This window comes from Scyliorhinus torazame, unplaced genomic scaffold, assembly GCF_047496885.1.
Source record: "Scyliorhinus torazame isolate Kashiwa2021f unplaced genomic scaffold, sScyTor2.1 scaffold_1688, whole genome shotgun sequence".
Classification (NCBI taxonomy): Eukaryota; Metazoa; Chordata; class Chondrichthyes; order Carcharhiniformes; family Scyliorhinidae; genus Scyliorhinus; species Scyliorhinus torazame.
This window is the reverse complement of record NW_027309415.1, coordinates 2,501-21,705: the sequence shown is the minus strand read 5'-3', so window position 1 is coordinate 21,705 and position 19,205 is coordinate 2,501. Positions and strand designations below refer to the sequence as shown.

The following is a 19,205-nucleotide window of genomic DNA, read 5'->3' as shown; positions in this document are numbered from 1 at the left end:
CCAGCCCCCTACAACCCTCGCTATCTCTGTAACCTCCTCCAGCCCCCTACAACCCTCCCTATCTCTGTAACCTCCTCCATCCCCGACAACCCTCCCTATCTCTGTAACCTCCTCCAGTCCCCTACAACCCACCCGATCTCTGTAACCTCCTCCAGGCCCTACAACCCTCGCTATCTCTGTAACCTCCTCCAGTCCCTACACCCCTCCCTATCTCTGTAACCTCCTCCAGCCCCTACAAGCCTCACTATCTCTGTAACCTCCTCCAGCCACCTACAACCCTCCCTATCTCTGTAACCTCCTCCAGCCCCCTACAACCCTCCCTATCTCTGTAACCTCCTCCAGCCCCTACAACCCTCCCTATCTCTGTAACCTCCTCCAGCCACCTACATCACTATCTCTGTAACCTCCTCCAGTCCCCTACAACCCTCCCTATCTCTGTAACCTCCTCCAGCCCCCTACAACCCTCGCTATCTCTGTAACCTCCTCCAGCCCCCTACAACCCTCCCTATCTCTGTAACCTCCTCCAGCCCCGACAACCCTCCCTATCTCTGTAACCTCCTCCAGCCCCTACAACCCTCCCTATCTCTGTAACCTCCTCCAGCCCCCTACACCCCTCCTTATCTCTGTAACCTCATCCAGCCCCAACAACCCTCCCTATCTCTAACCTCCTCCAGCCCCTACAACCCTCCCTATATCTGTAACCTCCTCCAGCCACCTACATCACTATCTCTGTAACCTCCTCCAGTCCCCTACAACCCTCCCTATCTCTGTAACCTCCTCCAGCCCCCTACAACCCTCCCTATCTCTGTAACCACCTCCCTACAACCCTCCCTATCTCTGTAACCTCCTCCAGCCCCCTACAACCCTCCCTATCTCTGTAACCTCATCCAGCCACCTACACGCCTCCCTATCTCTGTAACCTCCTCCAGCCCCTACAACTCTCCCTATCTCTGTAACCTCCTCCAGCCACCTACATCACTATCTCTGTAACCTCCTCCAGTCCCCTACAACCCTCCCTATCTCTGTAACCTCCTCCAGCCCCCTACAACCCTCGCTATCTCTGTAACCTCCTCCAGCCCCCTACAACCCTCCCTATCTCTGTAACCTCCTCCAGCCCCGACAACCCTCCCTATCTCTGTAAACTCCTCCAGCCACCTACATCACTATCTCTGTAACCTCCTCCAGTCCCCTACAACCCTCCCTATCTCTGTAACCTCCTCCAGCCCCCTACAACTCTCCCTATCTCTGTAACCTCCTCCAGTCCCCTACAACCCACCCGATCTCTGTAACCTCCTCCAGGCCCTACAACCCTCGCTATCTCTGTAACCTCCTCCAGTCCCTACACCCCTCCCTATCTCTGTAACCTCCTCCAGCCCCTACAAGCCTCACTATCTCTGTACCCTTCTCCATTCCCTACAAGCCTCACTATCCCTGCCACCTCCTCCAGCCCCCTACAAGACTCCCCATCACTCCTCCTTTACACCAGTTGCCATTTGCTTTGTGTTGTACGTGTGCACGTGCCTTGTTGCAATGCTACCCCACCCTCTGGTGAACCGGAGAACGGCACGCACCTTTTTTGAGTCGATATTGGTTCTTGGCATTGATTACGAGCGACCCTTCCCGGAACTCAATCCCCATGGCGAACCTGCAAACAAAGCCCTCGTTATTCACCTCAGTTCGCTCTGCTCCTGGTACACGGGACACGCTCCTGGGTGAAGGGAGGGGATGGCGAAGGGGGAGTCCAATGGGCTGCGCCCTCCACATTGCGAGAATCACTAGCATCATTGTACTATACACATCCAGGAAACTGATGTAGTGCCGCACTGTCAGAGGGTCAGTACTGAGGGAGTGCTGCACTGTCAGAGGGTCAGTACTGAGGGAGTGCCGCACTGTCCGAGGGTCAGTACTGAGGGAGTGCCGCACTGTCAGAGGGTCAGTACTGAGGGAGTACCGCACTGTCAGAGGGTCAGTACTGAGGGAGTGCCCGCCCAGTCAGAGGGTCAGTACTGAGGGAGTGCCGCACTGTCAGAGGGTCAGTACTGAGGGAGTGCCGCACTGTCAGAGGGTCAGTACTGAGGGAGCGCCGCACTGTCAGAGGGTCAGTACGGAGGGATCTCCGCACTGTCAGAGGGTCAGTACTGAGGGAGTGCCGCACTGTCAGAGGGTCAGTACTGAGGGAGTGCTGCACTGTCAGAGGGTCAGTACTGAGGGTGTGCCGCACTGTCAGAGGGTCAGTACTGAGGGAGTGCCGCACTGTCAGAGGGTCAGTACTGAGGGAGTGCCGCACTGTCAGAGGGTTAGTACTGAGGGAGTGCCGCACTGTCAGAGGGTCAGTACTGAGGGAGTGCCGCACTGTCAGAGGGTCAGTACTGAGGGAGTGCCGCACTGTCAGAGGGTTAGTACTGAGGGAGCGCCGCACTGTCAGAGCGTCAGTACTGAGGGAGCGCCGCACTGTCAGAGGGTCAGTACTGAGGGAGCGCCGCACTGTCAGAGGGTCAGTACTGAGGGAGTGCCGCACTGTCAGAGGGTCAGTACTGAGGGAGTGCCGCACTGTCGGAGGGTCAGTACTGGGGGAGTGCCGCACTGTCAGAGGGTCAGTACTGAGGGAGTGCCGCACTGTCGGAGGGTCAGTACTGAGGGAGTGCCGCACTGTCAGAGGGTCAGTACTGAGGGAGTGCTGCACTGTCAGAGGGTCAGTACTGAGGGAGCGCCGCACTGTCAGAGGGTCAGTACTGAGGGAGTGCCGCACTGTCAGAGGGTCAGTACTGAGGGAGTGCTGCACTGTCAGAGGGTCAGTACTGAGGGAGAGCCGCACTGTCAGAGGGTCAGTACTGAGGGAGCGCTGCACTGTCAGAGGGTCAGTACTGAGGGAGTGCCGCACTGTCAGAGGGTCAGTACTGAGGGAGCGCTACACTGTCAGAGGGCCAGTACTGAGGGAGCGCTGCACTGTCAGAGGGTCAGTACTGAGGGAGTGCCGCACTGTCAGAGGGTCAGTACTGAGGGAGCGCTACACTGTCAGAGGGCCAGTACTGAGGGAGCGCTGCACTGTCAGAGGGTCAGTACTGAGTGAGTGCCGCACTGTCAGAGGGTCAGTACTGAGGGAGTGCCGCACTGTCAGAGGGTCAGTACTGAGGGAGTGCTGCACTGTCAGAGGGTCAGTACTGAGGGAGTGCTGCACTGTCAGAGGGTCAGTACTGAGGGAGTGCCGCACTGTCAGACGGTCAGTACTGAGGGAGAGCCGCACTGTCAGAGGGTCAGTACTGAGGGAGTGTCGCACTGTCAGCGGGTCAGTACTGAGGGAGTGCCGCACTGTCAGAGGGTCAGTACTGAGGGAGTGCCGCACTGTCAGAGGGGCAGTACTGAGGGAGTGCCGCACTGTCAGAGGGTCAGTACTGAGGGAGTGCCAAGCTCCCACAGGGCCATGTCGAAGTATGGCAGCAGAGTTCTCTGTCAGCCAACCACTGCTCCTCAGTCAATCTCTTGATTCGAAGTTTCCGAATGCTCGACGCTCCCGAGCAGGGGAAGGTTTGTCCGCCTTGCTCACCAGTGAGGGGGAAAGTGAACCGCTGGCCCCCGTCTCCCTATAACCAGGGACAAAGAGGAGCCGCTTCAGTGCTTCAGGGCTGGGGGTGGTGGGAGGGGGGGGGGGGGGGGGGGGCACACGCGCGTCAGATTTCTCACCCCAAATTCTTGGTGATTTTAGTCACCAGCTCGGGTTTCGCTTGCTTCACGAAAGCCATCACATTCTGGTAAATGTCCGAAATCTTGGCACCTGCATTGGCGAAGAGAAAGAGATTACAAATCAAACAGGAGGAGGCCCATTCAGCCCCTCGAGCGTGTTACACAGGAACAGGAGGGGCCCATTCAGCCCCCTCCTCGAGTCTGTTACACAGGAACAGGAGGAGGCCCATTCAGCCCCCCCTCCTCGAGTCTGTTACACAGGAACAGGAGGAGGCCCATTCAGCCCCTCGAGCCTGTTACACAGGAACAGGAGGAGGCCCATTCAGCCCCCTCCTCGAGTCTGTTACACAGAAACAGGAGGAGGCCCATTCAGCCCCCCTCCTCGAGTCTGTTACACAGGAACAGGAGGAGGCCCATTCAGCCCCTCGAGCCTGTTACACAGGAACAGGAGGAGGCCCCATTCAGCCCCCTCCTCGAGTCTGTTACACAGGAACAGGAGGAGGCCCATTCAGCCCCCCCTCCTCGAGCCTGTTACACAGGAACAGGAGGAGGCCCATTCAGCCCCCTCCTCGAGTCTGTTAAACAGGAACAGGAGGAGGCCCATTCAGCCCCCTCCTCGAGTCTGTTACACAGGAACAGGAGGAGGCCCATTCAGCCCCCTCTCCTCGAGTCTGTTACACAGGAACAGAAGGAGGCCCATTCAGCCCCTCAAGCCTGTTGCACAGGAACAGGAGGAGGCCCATTCAGCCCCTCAAGCCTGTTGCACAGGAACAGGAGGAGGCCCATTCAGTCCCCCTCCTCGAGCCTGTTACACAGGAACAGGAGGTTGCCCATTCAGCCCCTCAAGTCTGTTACACAGGAACAGGAGGAGGCCCATTCAGCCCCTCGAGTCTGTTACACAGGAACAGGAGGAGGCCCATTCAGCTCCCCCCCCCTCGAGTCTGTTACACAGGAACAGGGGGAGGCCCATTCAGCCCCCGCTCCTCGAGCCTGTTACACTGGAACAGGAGGAGGCCCATTCAGCCCCCTCCTCGAGCCTGTTGCACAGGAACAGGAGGAGGCCCATTCAGCCCCCCCTCCTCGAGTCTTGTTACACAAGAACAGGCCACATCAGCCCCTCCTCGAGTCTGTTACAGAGGAACAGGAGGAGGCCCATTCAGCCCCTCCTCCTCGAGTCAGTTACACTGGAACAGGAGGAGGCCCATTCAGCCCCCCCTCCTCGAGTCTTGTTACACAGGAACAGGCCATATCAGCCCCTCCTCGAGTCTGTTACACAGGAACAGGAGGAGGCCCATTCAGCTCCTCGAGCCTGTTACACAGGAACAGGAGGAGGCCCATTCAGCCCCCCCCCTCGAGTCAGTTACACTGGAACAGGAGGAGGCCCATTCAGCTCCCCCTCCTCGAGTCTGTTGCACGGGAACAGGAGGAGGCCCATTCAGCTCCCCCTCCTCGAGTCTGTTACACAGGAACAGGAGGAGGGCCATTCAGCCCCCTCCTCGAGTCTGTCACACAGGAACAGGAGGAGGCCCATTCAGCCCCCCCCCTCCTCGCGAGTCTGTTACACAGAAACAGGAGGAGGCCCATTCAGCCCCCCCCCCTCCTCGCGAGTCTGTTACACAGGAACAGGAGGAGGCCCATTCAGCCCCCCCCTCCTCGAGTCTGTTACACAGGAACAGGAGGAGGCCCATTCAGCCCCTCGAGCCTGTTACACGGGAACAGGAGGAGGCCCATTCAGCTCCCTCCTCGAGTCTGTTACACAGGAACAGGAGGAGGCCCATTCAGCCCCTCGGGTCTGTTACACAGGAACAGGAAGAGGCCCATTCAGCCCCCTCCTCGAGACTGTTACACAGGAACAGGAGGAGGCCCATTCAGCCCCCTCCTCGAGTCTTGTTACACAGGAACAGGAGGAGGCCCATTCAGCTCCCCCTCCTCGAGTCTGTTACACAGGAACAGGGGGAGACCCATTCAGCTCCCCCTCCTCGAGTCTGTTACACAGGAACAGGAGGAGGCCCATTCAGACCCCTCCTCGAGTCTGTTACACAGGAACAGGAGGAGGCCCATTCAGCCCCCTCCTCGAGTCTGTTACACAGGAACAGGAGGAGGCCCATTCAGCCCCCTCCTCGAGTCTGTTACACAGGAACAGGAGGAGGGCCATTCAGCCCCCTCCTCGAGTCTGTTACACAGGAACAGGAGGAGGCCCATTCAGCCCCCCCTCCTCGAGCCTGTTACACAGGAACAGGAGGAGGCCCATTCAGCCCCCTCCTCGAGTCTGTTACACAGGAACAGGAGGAGGCCCATTCAGCCCCCTCCTCGAGTCTGTTACACAGGAACAGGAGGAGGCCCATTCAGCCCCCTCTCCTCGAGTCTGTTACACAGGAACAGAAGGAGGCCCATTCAGCCCCTCAAGCCTGTTGCACAGGAACAGGAGGAGGCCCATTCAGCCCCTCAAGCCTGTTGCACAGGAACAGGAGGAGGCCCATTCAGTCCCCCTCCTCGAGCCTGTTACACAGGAACAGGAGGTTGCCCATTCAGCCCCTCAAGTCTGTTACACAGGAACAGGAGGAGGCCCATTCAGCCCCTCGAGTCTGTTACACAGGAACAGGAGGAGGCCCATTCAGCTCCCCCCCCCTCGAGTCTGTTACACAGGAACAGGGGGAGGCCCATTCAGCCCCCGCTCCTCGAGCCTGTTACACTGGAACAGGAGGAGGCCCATTCAGCCCCCTCCTCGAGCCTGTTGCACAGGAACAGGAGGAGGCCCATTCAGCCCCCCCTCCTCGAGTCTTGTTACACAAGAACAGGCCACATCAGCCCCTCCTCGAGTCTGTTACAGAGGAACAGGAGGAGGCCCATTCAGCCCCTCCTCCTCGAGTCAGTTACACTGGAACAGGAGGAGGCCCATTCAGCCCCCCCTCCTCGAGTCTTGTTACACAGGAACAGGCCATATCAGCCCCTCCTCGAGTCTGTTACACAGGAACAGGAGGAGGCCCATTCAGCTCCTCGAGCCTGTTACACAGGAACAGGAGGAGGCCCATTCAGCCCCCCCCCTCGAGTCAGTTACACTGGAACAGGAGGAGGCCCATTCAGCTCCCCCTCCTCGAGTCTGTTACACGGGAACAGGAGGAGGCCCATTCAGCTCCCCCTCCTCGAGTCTGTTACACAGGAACAGGAGGAGGGCCATTCAGCCCCCTCCTCGAGTCTGTCACACAGGAACAGGAGGAGGCCCATTCAGCCCCCCCCCCTCCTCGCGAGTCTGTTACACAGAAACAGGAGGAGGCCCATTCAGCCCCCCCCCCTCCTCGCGAGTCTGTTACACAGGAACAGGAGGAGGCCCATTCAGCCCCCCCCTCCTCGAGTCTGTTACACAGGAACAGGAGGAGGCCCATTCAGCCCCTTGAGCCTGTTACACGGGAACAGGAGGAGGCCCATTCAGCTCCCTCCTCGAGTCTGTTACACAGGAACAGGAGGAGGCCCATTCAGCCCCTCGGGTCTGTTACACAGGAACAGGAAGAGGCCCATTCAGCCCCCTCCTCGAGACTGTTACACAGGAACAGGAGGAGGCCCATTCAGCCCCCTCCTCGAGTCTTGTTACACAGGAACAGGAGGAGGCCCATTCAGCTCCCCCTCCTCGAGTCTGTTACACAGGAACAGGGGGAGACCCATTCAGCTCCCCCTCCTCGAGTCTGTTACACAGGAACAGGAGGAGGCCCATTCAGACCCCTCCTCGAGTCTGTTACACAGGAACAGGAGGAGGCCCATTCAGCCCCCTCCTCGAGTCTGTTACACAGGAACAGGAGGAGGCCCATTCAGCCCCCTCCTCGAGTCTGTTACACAGGAACAGGAGGAGGGCCATTCAGCCCCCTCCTCGAGTCTGTTACACAGAAACAGGAGGAGGCCCATTCAGCCCCCCCCTCCTCGCGAGTCTGTTACACAGGAACAGGAGGAGGGCCATTCAGCCCCCTCCTCGAGTCTGTTACACAGGAACAGGAGGAGGCCCATTCAGCCCCCCCCTCCTCGAGTCTGTTCCACAGGAACAGGAGGAGGCCCACTCAGCCGCCCCCTCCTCGAGTCTGTTACACAGGAACAGGAGGAGGCCCATTCAGCCCCCTCCTCGAGTCTGTTACACAGGAACAGGAGGAGGCCCATTCAGCCCCTCGAGCCTGTTACACAGGAACAGGAGGAGGCCCATTCAGCTCCCTCCTCGAGTCTGTTACACAGGAACAGGAGGAGGCCCATTCAGCCCCTTGAGTCTGTTACACAGGAACAGGAGGAGGCCCATTCAGCCCCCTCCTCGAGACTGTTACACAGGAACAGGAGGAGGCCCATTCAGCCGTCCCTCCTCAAACCTGTTACACAGGAACAGGAGGAGGCCCATTCAGCCTCCCCTCCTCGAGACTGTTACACAGGAACAGGAGGAGGCCCATTCAGCCCGTCGAGTCTGTTGCACAGGAACAGGAGGAGGCCCATTCAGCCTCCCCTCCTCGAGTCTGTTACACAGGAACAGGAGGAGGCCCATTCAGCCCCTCGCGTCTGTTACACAGGAACAGGAGGGGGCCCATTGAACCCCTCGAGTCTGTTACACAGGAACAGGAGAAGGCCCATTCAGCCCCCTCCTCGAGTCTGTTACACAGGAACAGGAGGAGGCCCATTCAGCCCCCTCTCCTCGAGTCTGTTGCACAGGAACAGGACGAGGCCCATTCAGCCCCCCCTCCTCGAGTCTGTCACACAGGAACAGGAGGAGGCCCATTCAGCCCCCTCCTCCTCGAGTCTGTTACACAGGAACAGGAGGAGGCCCATTCAGCCCCCCCTCCTCGAGTCTGTTGCACAGGAACAGGAGGAGGCCCATTCAGCCCCCCCTCCTCGAGTCTGTTACACAGGAACAGGAGGAGGCCCATTCCCCCTCCTCGAGTCTGTTACACAGGAACAGGAGGAGGCCCATTCAGCCCCTCGAGCCTGTTACACAGGAACAGGAGGAGGCCCATTCAGCCCTCTCCTCGAGTCTGTTACACAGGAACAGCAGGAGGCCCATTCAGCTCCCCCTCCTCGAGCCTGTTACACAGGAACAGGAGGAGGCCCAGTCAGCCCCTCGAGTCTGTTACACAGGAACAGGAGGAGGCCCAGTCAGCCCCTCGAGTCTGTTACACAGGAACAGGAGGAGGCCCATTCAGCCCCTCCTCGAGTCTGTTACACAGGAACAGGAGGAGGCCCATTCAGCCCCCTCCTCGAGTCTGTTACACAGGAACAGGCCCATTCAGCCCCCTCCTCCTCGAGTCTGTTACACAGGAACAGGAGGAGGCCCATTCAGCCCCCCCTCCTCGAGTCTGTTGCACAGGAACAGAAGGAGGCCCATTCAGCCCCCCCTCCTCGAGTCTGTTACACAGGAACAGGAGGAGGCCCATTCCCCCTCCTCGAGTCTGTTACACAGGAACAGGAGGAGGCCCATTCAGCCCCTCGAGCCTGTTACACAGGAACAGGAGGAGGGCCATTCAGCCCCCTCCTCGAGTCTGTTAGACAGGAACAGGAGGAGGCCCATTCAGCCCCCTCCTCGAGTCTGTTACACAGGAACAGCAGGAGGCCCATTCAGCTCCCCCTCCTCGAGCCTGTTACACAGGAACAGGAGGAGGCCCAGTCAGCCCCTCGAGTCTGTTACACAGGAACAGGAGGAGGCCCATTCAGCCCCTCCTCGAGTCTGTTACACAGGAACAGGAGGAGGCCCATTCAGCCCCCTCCTCAAGTCTGTTACACAGGAACAGGAGGCCCATTCAGCCCCCTCTCCTCGAGTCTGTTACACAGGAACAGGAGGAGGCCCATTCAGCCCCCTCCTCGAGTCTGTTACACAGGAACAGGAGGAGGCCCATTCAGCCCCCCCTCCTCGAGTCTGTTACACAGGAACAGGGGGAGGCCCATTCAGCCCATCGAGTCTGTTACACAGCAACAGGAGGGAGCCCATTCAGCCCCCCCTCCTCGAGTCTGTTACACAGGAAGAGGAGGAGGCCCATTCAGCCCCTCCTCGTGTCTGTTACACAGGAACAGGATGAGGCCCATTCAGCTCCCTCCTCGAGTCTGTTACACAGGAACAGGAGGAGGCCCATTCAGCCCCTCGAGTCTGTTACATAGGAACAGGAGGAGACCCATTCAGCCCCATCCACCTCGAGCCTGTTACACGGGAACAGGAGGAGGCCCATTCAGCCCCCTCCTTGAGTCTGTTACACAGGAACAGGAGGAGGCCCATTCAGCGCCTCCTCCTCGAGCCTGTTACACAGGAACAGGAGGAGGCCCATTCAGCACCCCCTCCTCGAGTCTGTTACACAGGAACAGGAGGAGGCCCATTCAGCCCCTCGAGTCTGTTACACAGGAACAGGAGGAGGCCCATTCAGCCCCCCTCCTCGAGCCTGTTACACAGGAACAGGAGGAGGCCCATTCAGCCCCCCCTCCTCGAGTCTGTTACACAGGAACAGGAGGAGGCCCATTCATCCCCCCCTCCTCGAGTCTATTACACAGGAACAGGAGGAGGCCCATTCAGCCCCCCCTCCTCGAGTCTGTTACACAGGAACAGGAGGTGGCCCATTCAGCCCCCTCCTCGTGTCTGTTACACAGGAACAGGAGGAGGCCCATTCAGCCCCCCCTCCTCGAGTCTGTTACACAGGAACAGGAGGAGGCCCATTCAGCCCCTCTCCTCGAGTCTGTTACACAGGAACAGGAGGGGCCCATTCAGCCCGTTGTGGTGGGAATTCTGCAGAGAATATTCCTCTCTTGCCCAAATGATAGGGCACTTTCTCGCTCCTCCCGCCCCCGCCATACTGCCGCCCGTTAAATTATATCGGCTTTGTATCCCCCTCGCAACTCTACATCCTGCCTATCTCCATAATCGCCTGCAAATCCCGTACCAGCCTCCCCGAACAGGCGCCGGAATGTGGCGACTAGGGGGGCTTTTCACAGTAACTTCATTTGAAGCCGACTTGTGACAATAAGCGATTTTCATTTCAGATCTGGCTACAAATGTCCTCAGTGAGAATTCAGCCAGACTGCAAATGGTCGAGCCCCCCACACTCCCGTGGCGTGACGTTCGTTCCGTCGCCGCCAATCTCAGGGCTGCCTCACGGCTCCGGGGTCCCAGGTTCGATTCCGGCTTGGGTCACTGTCTGTGCGGAGTCTGCTCGGTCTCCCCGTGTCTGCGTGGGTTTCCTCCCACAGTCCAAAGACGTGCAAGTTAGGTGGATTGGTCGTGCTAAATTGTCCAGCGACGAATAAGAGGGGGGAGATTTAATAGAGGATTTCGGATTGATGGAGAATTGGGGACTAACACTCAGCTACCGCCCCCCTCCCCCCAGCCCGACTCCCACAACACGCACCGTTCTTCATCTCCTTCAGCAGCTCCTCCTCGATCTGCAGCAGGAAGTTATACTTTTCCTGCATCTCCTGAGGTGGATCGACCATTAGGGTCCGCACGATATTGGAGCAGTACGATTTGTAACGGATTCCCATCGCGCACGTGATCGCCCCAAAGTGCATGTGGTTCTTGTCACTGCATGGAGGCAAACAGGCAGAGTTAAACACCCCCTCTGCACTGCCCCCGTCAAACTCTCCCAGGACAGGTACAGCACGGGGTTAGATACAGAGTAAAGCTCCCTCTGCACTGTCCCCATCAAACACTCCCAGGACAGGTACAGCACGGGGTTAGATACAGAGTAAAGCCCCCTCTACACTGTCCCCATCAAACACTCCCAGGACAGGTACAGCACGGGGTTAGATATAGAGTAAAGCTCCCTCTACACTGTCCCCATCAAACACTCCCAGGACAGGTACAGCACGGAGTTAGATACAGAGTGAAGCTCCCTCTACACTGTCCCCATCAAACACTCCCAGGACAGGTACAGCACGGGGTTAGATACAGAGTAAAGCTCCCTCTACACTGTCCCCATCAAACACTCCCAGGACAGGTACAGCACGGGGTTAGATACAGAGTAAAGCTGTGGATAGCCACTCCACAGAGCGGTACCTGACGACGCTGAATTTGAGGTTGTAGTTGCCTCCACTCTGAATGATGGGTGGATAACACATCTCCACCGTGGATGGGTCTGCTCCTGCCAGATACTTTTTCTCCTCAATCGCCTTCTCCACCGACTCCGCCAGCTTACTGTGCCGTACTTTCTGTCGTCACGAGGAGAAAGAGCGGTTAAATCTAACTAACAGCGGCCATTTCAAAACAGGTAGCAGCCAAGTAGCTACTGCTGTCAGTTACAAAGGCAGCAGCAACCAGTCCACAGAGTCTAGTTACAAAGACAGTGCCAAACAGTCCACAGAGTTTAGTTACAAATGCAGCAGCAGTCCACAGAGTCACATTAAAACGGCAGCAGCAACCAGTCCACAGAGTCTAATTAAAGGCAGCAGCAACCAGTCCACAGAGTCTAGTTACAAAGACAGCAGCAACCAGTCTACAGTCTAGTTACAAAGACAGCAGCACAGTCCACAGAGTCTAGTTACAACGACAGCAGCAAACAGTCCACAGTCTAGCTGCAAAGACAGCAGTAAACAGAGTCTAGTTACAAAGACAGCAGCACAGTCCACAGAGTCTAGCTACAAAGACAGCAGCAACCAGTCTACAGAGGCTAGTTACAAAGACAGCAGCAACCAGTCTACAGAGTCTAGTTACAACGACAGCAGCAAACAGTCCACAGTCTAGCTGCAAAGACAGCAGTAAACAGAGTCTAGTTACAAAGACAGCAGCACAGTCCACAGAGTCTAGCTACAAAGACAGCAGCAACCAGTCTACAGAGGCTAGTTACAAAGACAGCAGCAACCAGTCTACAGAGTCTAGTTACAAAGACAGGAGTAACCAGTCTACAGAGTCTAGTTACAAAAACAGCAAACAGTTCAGAGCCTAATTACAAAGACAGCAGCAAACAGTCCACAGAGTCTAGTTACAATGACAGCAGCAAACAGTCCACAGTCTAGCTGCAAAGACAGCAGTAAACAGAGTCTAGTTACAAAGACAGCAGCAAACAGTCCACAGAGTCTAGTTACAAAGACAGCAGCACAGTCCACAGAGTCTAGCTACAAAGACAGCAGCAACCAGTCTACAGAGGCTAGTTACAAAGACAGCAGCAACCAGTCTACAGAGTCTAGTTACAACGACAGCAGCAAACAGTCCAGTCTAGCTGCAAAGACAGCAGTAAACAGAGTCTAGTTACAAAGACAGCAGCACAGTCCACAGAGTCTAGCTACAAAGACAGCAGCAACCAGTCTACAGAGGCTAGTTACAAAGACAGCAGCAACCAGTCTACAGAGTCTAGTTACAAAGACAGGAGTAACCAGTCTACAGAGTCTAGTTACAAAAACAGCAAACAGTTCAGAGCCTAATTACAAAGACAGCAGCAAACAGTCCACAGAGTCTAGTTACAATGACAGCAGCAAACAGTCCACAGTCTAGCTGCAAAGACAGCAGTAAACAGAGTCTAGTTACAAAGACAGCAGCAAACAGTCCACAGAGTCTAGTTACAAAGACAGGAGAAACCAGTCCACAGAGTCTAGTTACAAAGACACCAGCGAACAGTCCACAGAGACTGGCTGCAAAGACAGCAGCGAACAGTCCAGAGAGTCTGGTTACAAAGACAGCAGCAAACAGTCCACAGAGTCTAGTTACAACGACAGCAGCAAACAGTCCACAGAGTCTGGTTAAAAATACACGGACACCATTCAACGAGGCTGCGGTTGATCCGTGACCTAGCTCTATGGTCACAACTTTATGGCCCGATATCCCACAACGCCCCCCCCCCCCCCCGCAACGAGCGGGAACAGTTTCTCCCCATCACCCCCATCTACTCCCCTTAATATCATCAATAGTTGGATTGAACGAGCCAGCAATCAATGCCCTGAACACCCCTCAATTGCTCCACGTGTGGCGTACAAATAAAGAATGATTCCCGCGTGCATGGACTTTGAACGCCTCGATGGAAAGGCCCCCATTTCATTACCTCGTCGGCATCCACGATCTCCATCACCCGCTCCTTGAAGAACTTGTTGAAGACCTCAGAAGTGATGGTGGCAGCTTTCTTCATCGCATTCAGCTCCCCGTCTTCCTTCACCGCCAGGGTGTAGGCGACAGTGGCACTTAGATCCACCTGGGAACAACATTGACAGAGTGAAGCTCCCTCTGCACTGTCCCCATAAACACTCCCAGGACAGGTACAGCACGGGGTTAGATACAGAGTAATGCTCCCTCTACACTGTCCCCATCAAACACTCCCAGGACAGATACAGCACGGGGTTAGATACAGAGTAAAGCTCCCTCTACACTGTCCCCATCAAACACTCCCGGGACAGGTACAGCACGGGGTTAGATACAGAGTAAAGCTCCATCTACACTGTCCCCATCAAACACTCCCAGGACAGGTACAGCACGGGGTTAGATACAGAGTAAAGCTCCCTCTACACTGTCCCCATCAAACACTCCCAGGACAGGTACAGCACGGGGTTAGATACAGAGTAAAGCTCACTCTACACTGTCCCCATCAAACACTCCCAGGACAGATACAGCACGGGGTTAGATACAGAGTGTAGCTCCCTCTACACTGTCCCCATCAAACACTCCCAGGACAGGTACAGCACGGGGTTAGATACAGAGTAAAGCTCCCTCTACACTGTCCCCATCAAACACTCCCAGGACAGGTACAGCACGGGGTTAGATACAGAGTAAAGCTCCCTCTACACTGTCCCCATCAAACACTCCCAGGACAGGTACAGCACGGGGTTAGATACAGAGTAAAGCTCCCTCTACACTGTCCCCATCAAACACTCCCAGGACAGGTACAGCACGGGGTTAGATACAGAGTAAAGCTCCCTCTGCACTGTCCCCATCAAACACTCCCAGGACAGGTACAGCACGTGGTTAGATACAGAGTAAAGCTCCCTCTACACTGTCCCCATCAAACACTCCCAGGACAGGTACAGCACGGGGTTAGATACAGAGTAAAGCTCCCGCTACACTGTCCCCATCAAACACTCCCAGGACAGGTACAGCACGGGGTTAGATACAGAGTAAAGCTCCCTCTACACGGTCCCCATCAAACACTCCCAGGACAGGTACAGCACGGGGTTTGATACAGAGTAAAGCTCCGTCCACACTGTCCCCATCAAACACTCCCAGGACAGGTACAGCACGGGGTTAGATACAGAGTAAAGCTCCCTCCACACTGTCCCCATCAAACACTCCCAGGACAGGTGCAGCACAGGGTTAAATACAGAGTAAAGCTCCCTTGACACTGTCCCCATCAAATACTCCCAGGACAGGCACAGCACGGGGTTAGATACAGAGTAAAGCTCCCTTGACACTGTCCCCATCAAACACTCCCAGGACAGGTACAGCACAGGGTTAGATACAGAGTAAAGCTCCCTCCACACTGTCCCCATCAAACACTCCCAGGACAGGTGCAGCACAGGGTTAAATACAGAGTAAAGCTCCCTTGACACTGTCCCCATCAAATACTCCCAGGACAGGCACAGCACGGGGTTAGATACAGAGTAAATCTCCCGCTACACTGTCCCCATCAAACACTCCCCGGACAGGTACATCACCGGGTTAGATACAGAGTAAAGCTCCCTCTACACTGTCCCCATCAACACTCCCAGGACACGTACAGCACGGGGTTAGATACAGAGTAAAGCTCCTTCTACACTGTCCCCTTCAAACACTCCCAGAACAGATGCAGCACGGGGTTAGATACAGAGTAAAGCTCCTTCTACACTGTCCCCATCAAACACTCCCAGGACAGGTACAGCACGGGGTTAGATACAGAGTAAAGCTCCCTCTACACTGTCCACATCAAACACTCCCAGGACAGGTACAGCACGGGGTTAGATACAGAGTAAAGCTCCCTCTACACTGTCCACATCAAACACTCCCAGGACAGGTACAGCACGGGGCTAGATACAGAGTAAAGCTCCCTCTACACTGTCCCCATCAAACACTCCCAGGACAGGTACAGCACGGGGTTAGATACAGAGTAAAGCTCCCTCTACACTGTCCCCATCAAACTCTCCCAGGACAGGTACAGCACGGGGTTAGATACAGAGTAAAGCTCCCGCTACACTGTCCCCATCAAACACTCCCCGGACAGGTACATCACCGGGTTAGATACAGAGTAAAGCTCCCTCTACACTGTCCCCATCAAACACTCCCAGGACACGGACAGCACGGGGTTAGATACAGAGTAAAGCTCCTTCTACACTGTCCCCATCAAACACTCCCAGAACAGATGCAGCACGGGGTTAGATACAGAGTAAAGCTCCTTCTACACTGTCCCCATCAAACACTCCCAGGACAGGTACAGCACGGGGTTAGATACAGAGTAAAGCTCCCTCTACACTGTCCCCATCAAACACTCCCAGGACAGGTACAGCACAGGGTTAGATACAGAGTAAAGCTCCCTCCACACTGTCCCCATCAAACACTCCCAGGGCAGGTACAGCACGGGGTTAGATACAGAGTAAAGCTCCCTCAACACTGTCCTATTCAAACACTCCCAGGAAGGTACATCACCGGGTTAGATACAGAGTAAAGCTCTCTCTACAAAGTCCCCATCAAACACTCCCAGGACAGGGACAGCACGGGGTTAGATACAGAGTAAAGCTCCCTCTACACTGTCCCCATCAAACACTCCCAGGGCAGACACAGCACGGGCTTAGATACAGAGTAAAGCTCCCTCTACACTGTCCCCATCAAACACACCCAGGACAGGCACAGCACGGGGTTAGATACAGAGTAAAGCTGCCTCTACACTGTCCCCATCAAACACTCCCAGGGCAGGCACAGCACGGGCTTAGATACAGAGTAAAGCTCCCTCTACACTGTCCCCATCAAACACACCCAGGACAGGCACAGCACGGGGTTAGATACAGAGTAAAGCTCCCTCTACACTGCCCCCATCAAACACTCCCAGGACAGGTACAGCACGGGGTTAGATACAGAGTAAAGCTCCCTCGACACTGTCCCCATCAAACACTCCCAGGACAGGTACAGCACGGGGTTAGATACAGAGTAAAGCTCCCTCTACACTGTCCCCATCAAACACTCCTAGGACAGGTACAGCACAGGGTTAAATACAGAGTAAAGCTCCCTCGACACTGTCCCCATCAAACACTCCCAGGACAGGTACAGCACGGGGTTAGATACAGAGTAAAGCTCCCTCTACACTGTCCCCATCAAACACTCCCAGGACAGGTACAGCACGGGGTTAGATATTAGTAAAGCAACCTCTACACTGTCCCCATCAACACACCCAGGACAGGCACAGCATGGGGTTAGATACAGAGTAAAGCTCCCTCGACACTGTCCCCATCAAACACTCCCAGGACAGGTACAGCACGGGGTTAGATACAGAGTAAAGCTCCCTCTACACTGTCCCCATCAAACACTCCCAGGACAGGTACCGCACGGGGTTAGAAATTAGGAAAGCTCCATCTACACTGTCCCCATCAAACACTCCCAGGACAGGTACACCACAGTCAGACAGAGAGTAAAGCTCCCTCTACACTGTCCCATCAAACACTCCCAGGACAGGTACAGCACGGGGTTAGATATTAGTAAAGCACCCTCTACACTGTCCCCATCAAACACACCCAGGACAGGCACAGCATGGGGTTAGATACAGAGTAAAGCTCCCTCGACACTATCCCCATCAAACACTCCCAGGACAGGTACAGCACGGGGTTAGATACAGAGTAAAGCTCCCTCTACACTGTCCCCATCAAACACTCCCAGGACAGGTACCGCACGGGGTTAGAAATTAGGAAAGCTCCATCTACACTGTCCCCATCAAACACTCCAGGACAGGTACACCACAGTCAGACAGAGAGTAAAGCTCCCTCTACACTGTCCCCATCAAACACTGCCAGGACTGGTATCGCACGGGGTAAGATATTAGTAAAGCTCCCGCTACACTGTCCCCATCAAACAAAGAACAAAGAAATGTACAGCACAGGAACATGCCCTTCGTCCCTCCAAGCCCGTGCCGACCATACTGCCCGACTAAACTACAATCTTCTACACTTCCTGGGTCTGTATCCCTCTATTCCCATCCTATTCATATATTTGTCAAGATGCCCCTTAAATGTCCCTATCGTCCCTGCTTCCACCACCTCCTCCGGTAGCGGGTTCCAGGCACCCACTACCCTCTGTGTGAAAAACTTGCCTCGTACATCTACTCTAAACCTCGCCCCTCTCACCTTAAACCTATGCCCCCTAGTAATTGACCCCTCTACCCTGGGGAAAAGCCTCTGACTATCCACTCTGTCTATGCCCCTCATAATTTTGTAGACCTCTATCAGGTCTCCCCTCAACCTCCTTCGTTCCAGTGAGAACAAACCGAGTTTATTCTACCGCTCCTCATAGCTAATGCCCTCCATACCAGGCAACATTCTGGTAATCTCTTTTGCACCCTATCTAAAGCCCGCTACACTGTCCACATCAAACACTCCCAGGACAATCACAGCACGGGGTTAGATACAGAGTAAAGCTGCCTCGACACTGTCCCCATCAAATACTCCCAGGACAGGTACAGCACGGGGTTAGATACAGAGTAAAGCTCTCTCTACACTGTCCCCATCAAACACTCCAGATCAGGTACAGCACAGGGTTAGATACAGAGTAAAGCTCCCTCTACACTGTCCCCATCAAATACTCGCAGGACAGATACAGCACCGGGTTAGATACAGAGTAAAGCTCCCTCTACACTGTCCCCATCAAACACTGCAGGACAGGTACAGCACAGGGTTAGATACAGCGTAAAGCTCCCCCGACACTGTCCACATCAAACACTCCCAGGACAGGTACAGCACGGGGTTAGATACAGAGTAAAGCTCCCTCCACACTGTCCCCATCAAACACTCCCAGGACAGGTACAGCACGGGGTTAGATACAGCGTAAAGCTCCCTCTACACTGTCCACATCAAACACTCCCAGGACAGGTACAGCACAGGGTTAGATACAGCGTAAAGCTCCCCCGACACTGTCCACATCAAATACTCCCAGGACAGGTACAGCACGGGGTTAGATACAGAGTAAAGCTCCCTCCACACTGTCCATCAAACACTCCCAGGACAGGTACAGCACGGGGTTAGATACAGAGTAAAGCTCCCTCTACACTGTCCCCAGCAAACACTCCCAGGACAGGGACAGCACGGGTTAGATACAGAGTAAAGCTCCCTCTACACTGTCCCCATCAAACACTCCCAGGACAGGTACAGCACCGGGTTAGATACAGAGTATAGCTCCCTCTACACTGTCCCCATCAAACACTCCCAGGACAGGGACAGCACGGGGTTAGATACAGCGTAAAGCTCCCCCTACACTGTCCACATCAAACACTCCCAGGACAGGTACAGCACGGGGTTAGATACAGAGTAAAGCTCCCTCCACACTGTCCCCATCAAACACTCCCAGGACAGGTACAGCACGGGGGTTAGAGACAGAGAAAAGCTCCCTCTACACTGTCCCCATCAAACACTCCCAGGACAGGTACAGCACGGGG

The 19,205-nt window shown here is 55.5% G+C and overlaps 1 protein-coding gene across 1 annotated transcript in view; it reads right to left on the bottom strand.

Moving 5' to 3' along the window:
• LOC140407634 (FACT complex subunit SPT16-like) overlaps positions 1 to 19,205 on the bottom strand; it is a gene marked incomplete at both ends in the record, with an annotated part of 31,759 nt that overhangs the window by 11,369 nt on the left and 1,185 nt on the right. The window contains 5 exon segments of the mRNA XM_072494974.1: positions 1,572 to 1,645; positions 3,682 to 3,772; positions 11,031 to 11,203; positions 11,678 to 11,829; positions 13,653 to 13,799. Of these exon segments, the coding sequence (XP_072351075.1) occupies positions 1,572 to 1,645; positions 3,682 to 3,772; positions 11,031 to 11,203; positions 11,678 to 11,829; positions 13,653 to 13,799 (637 nt within the window).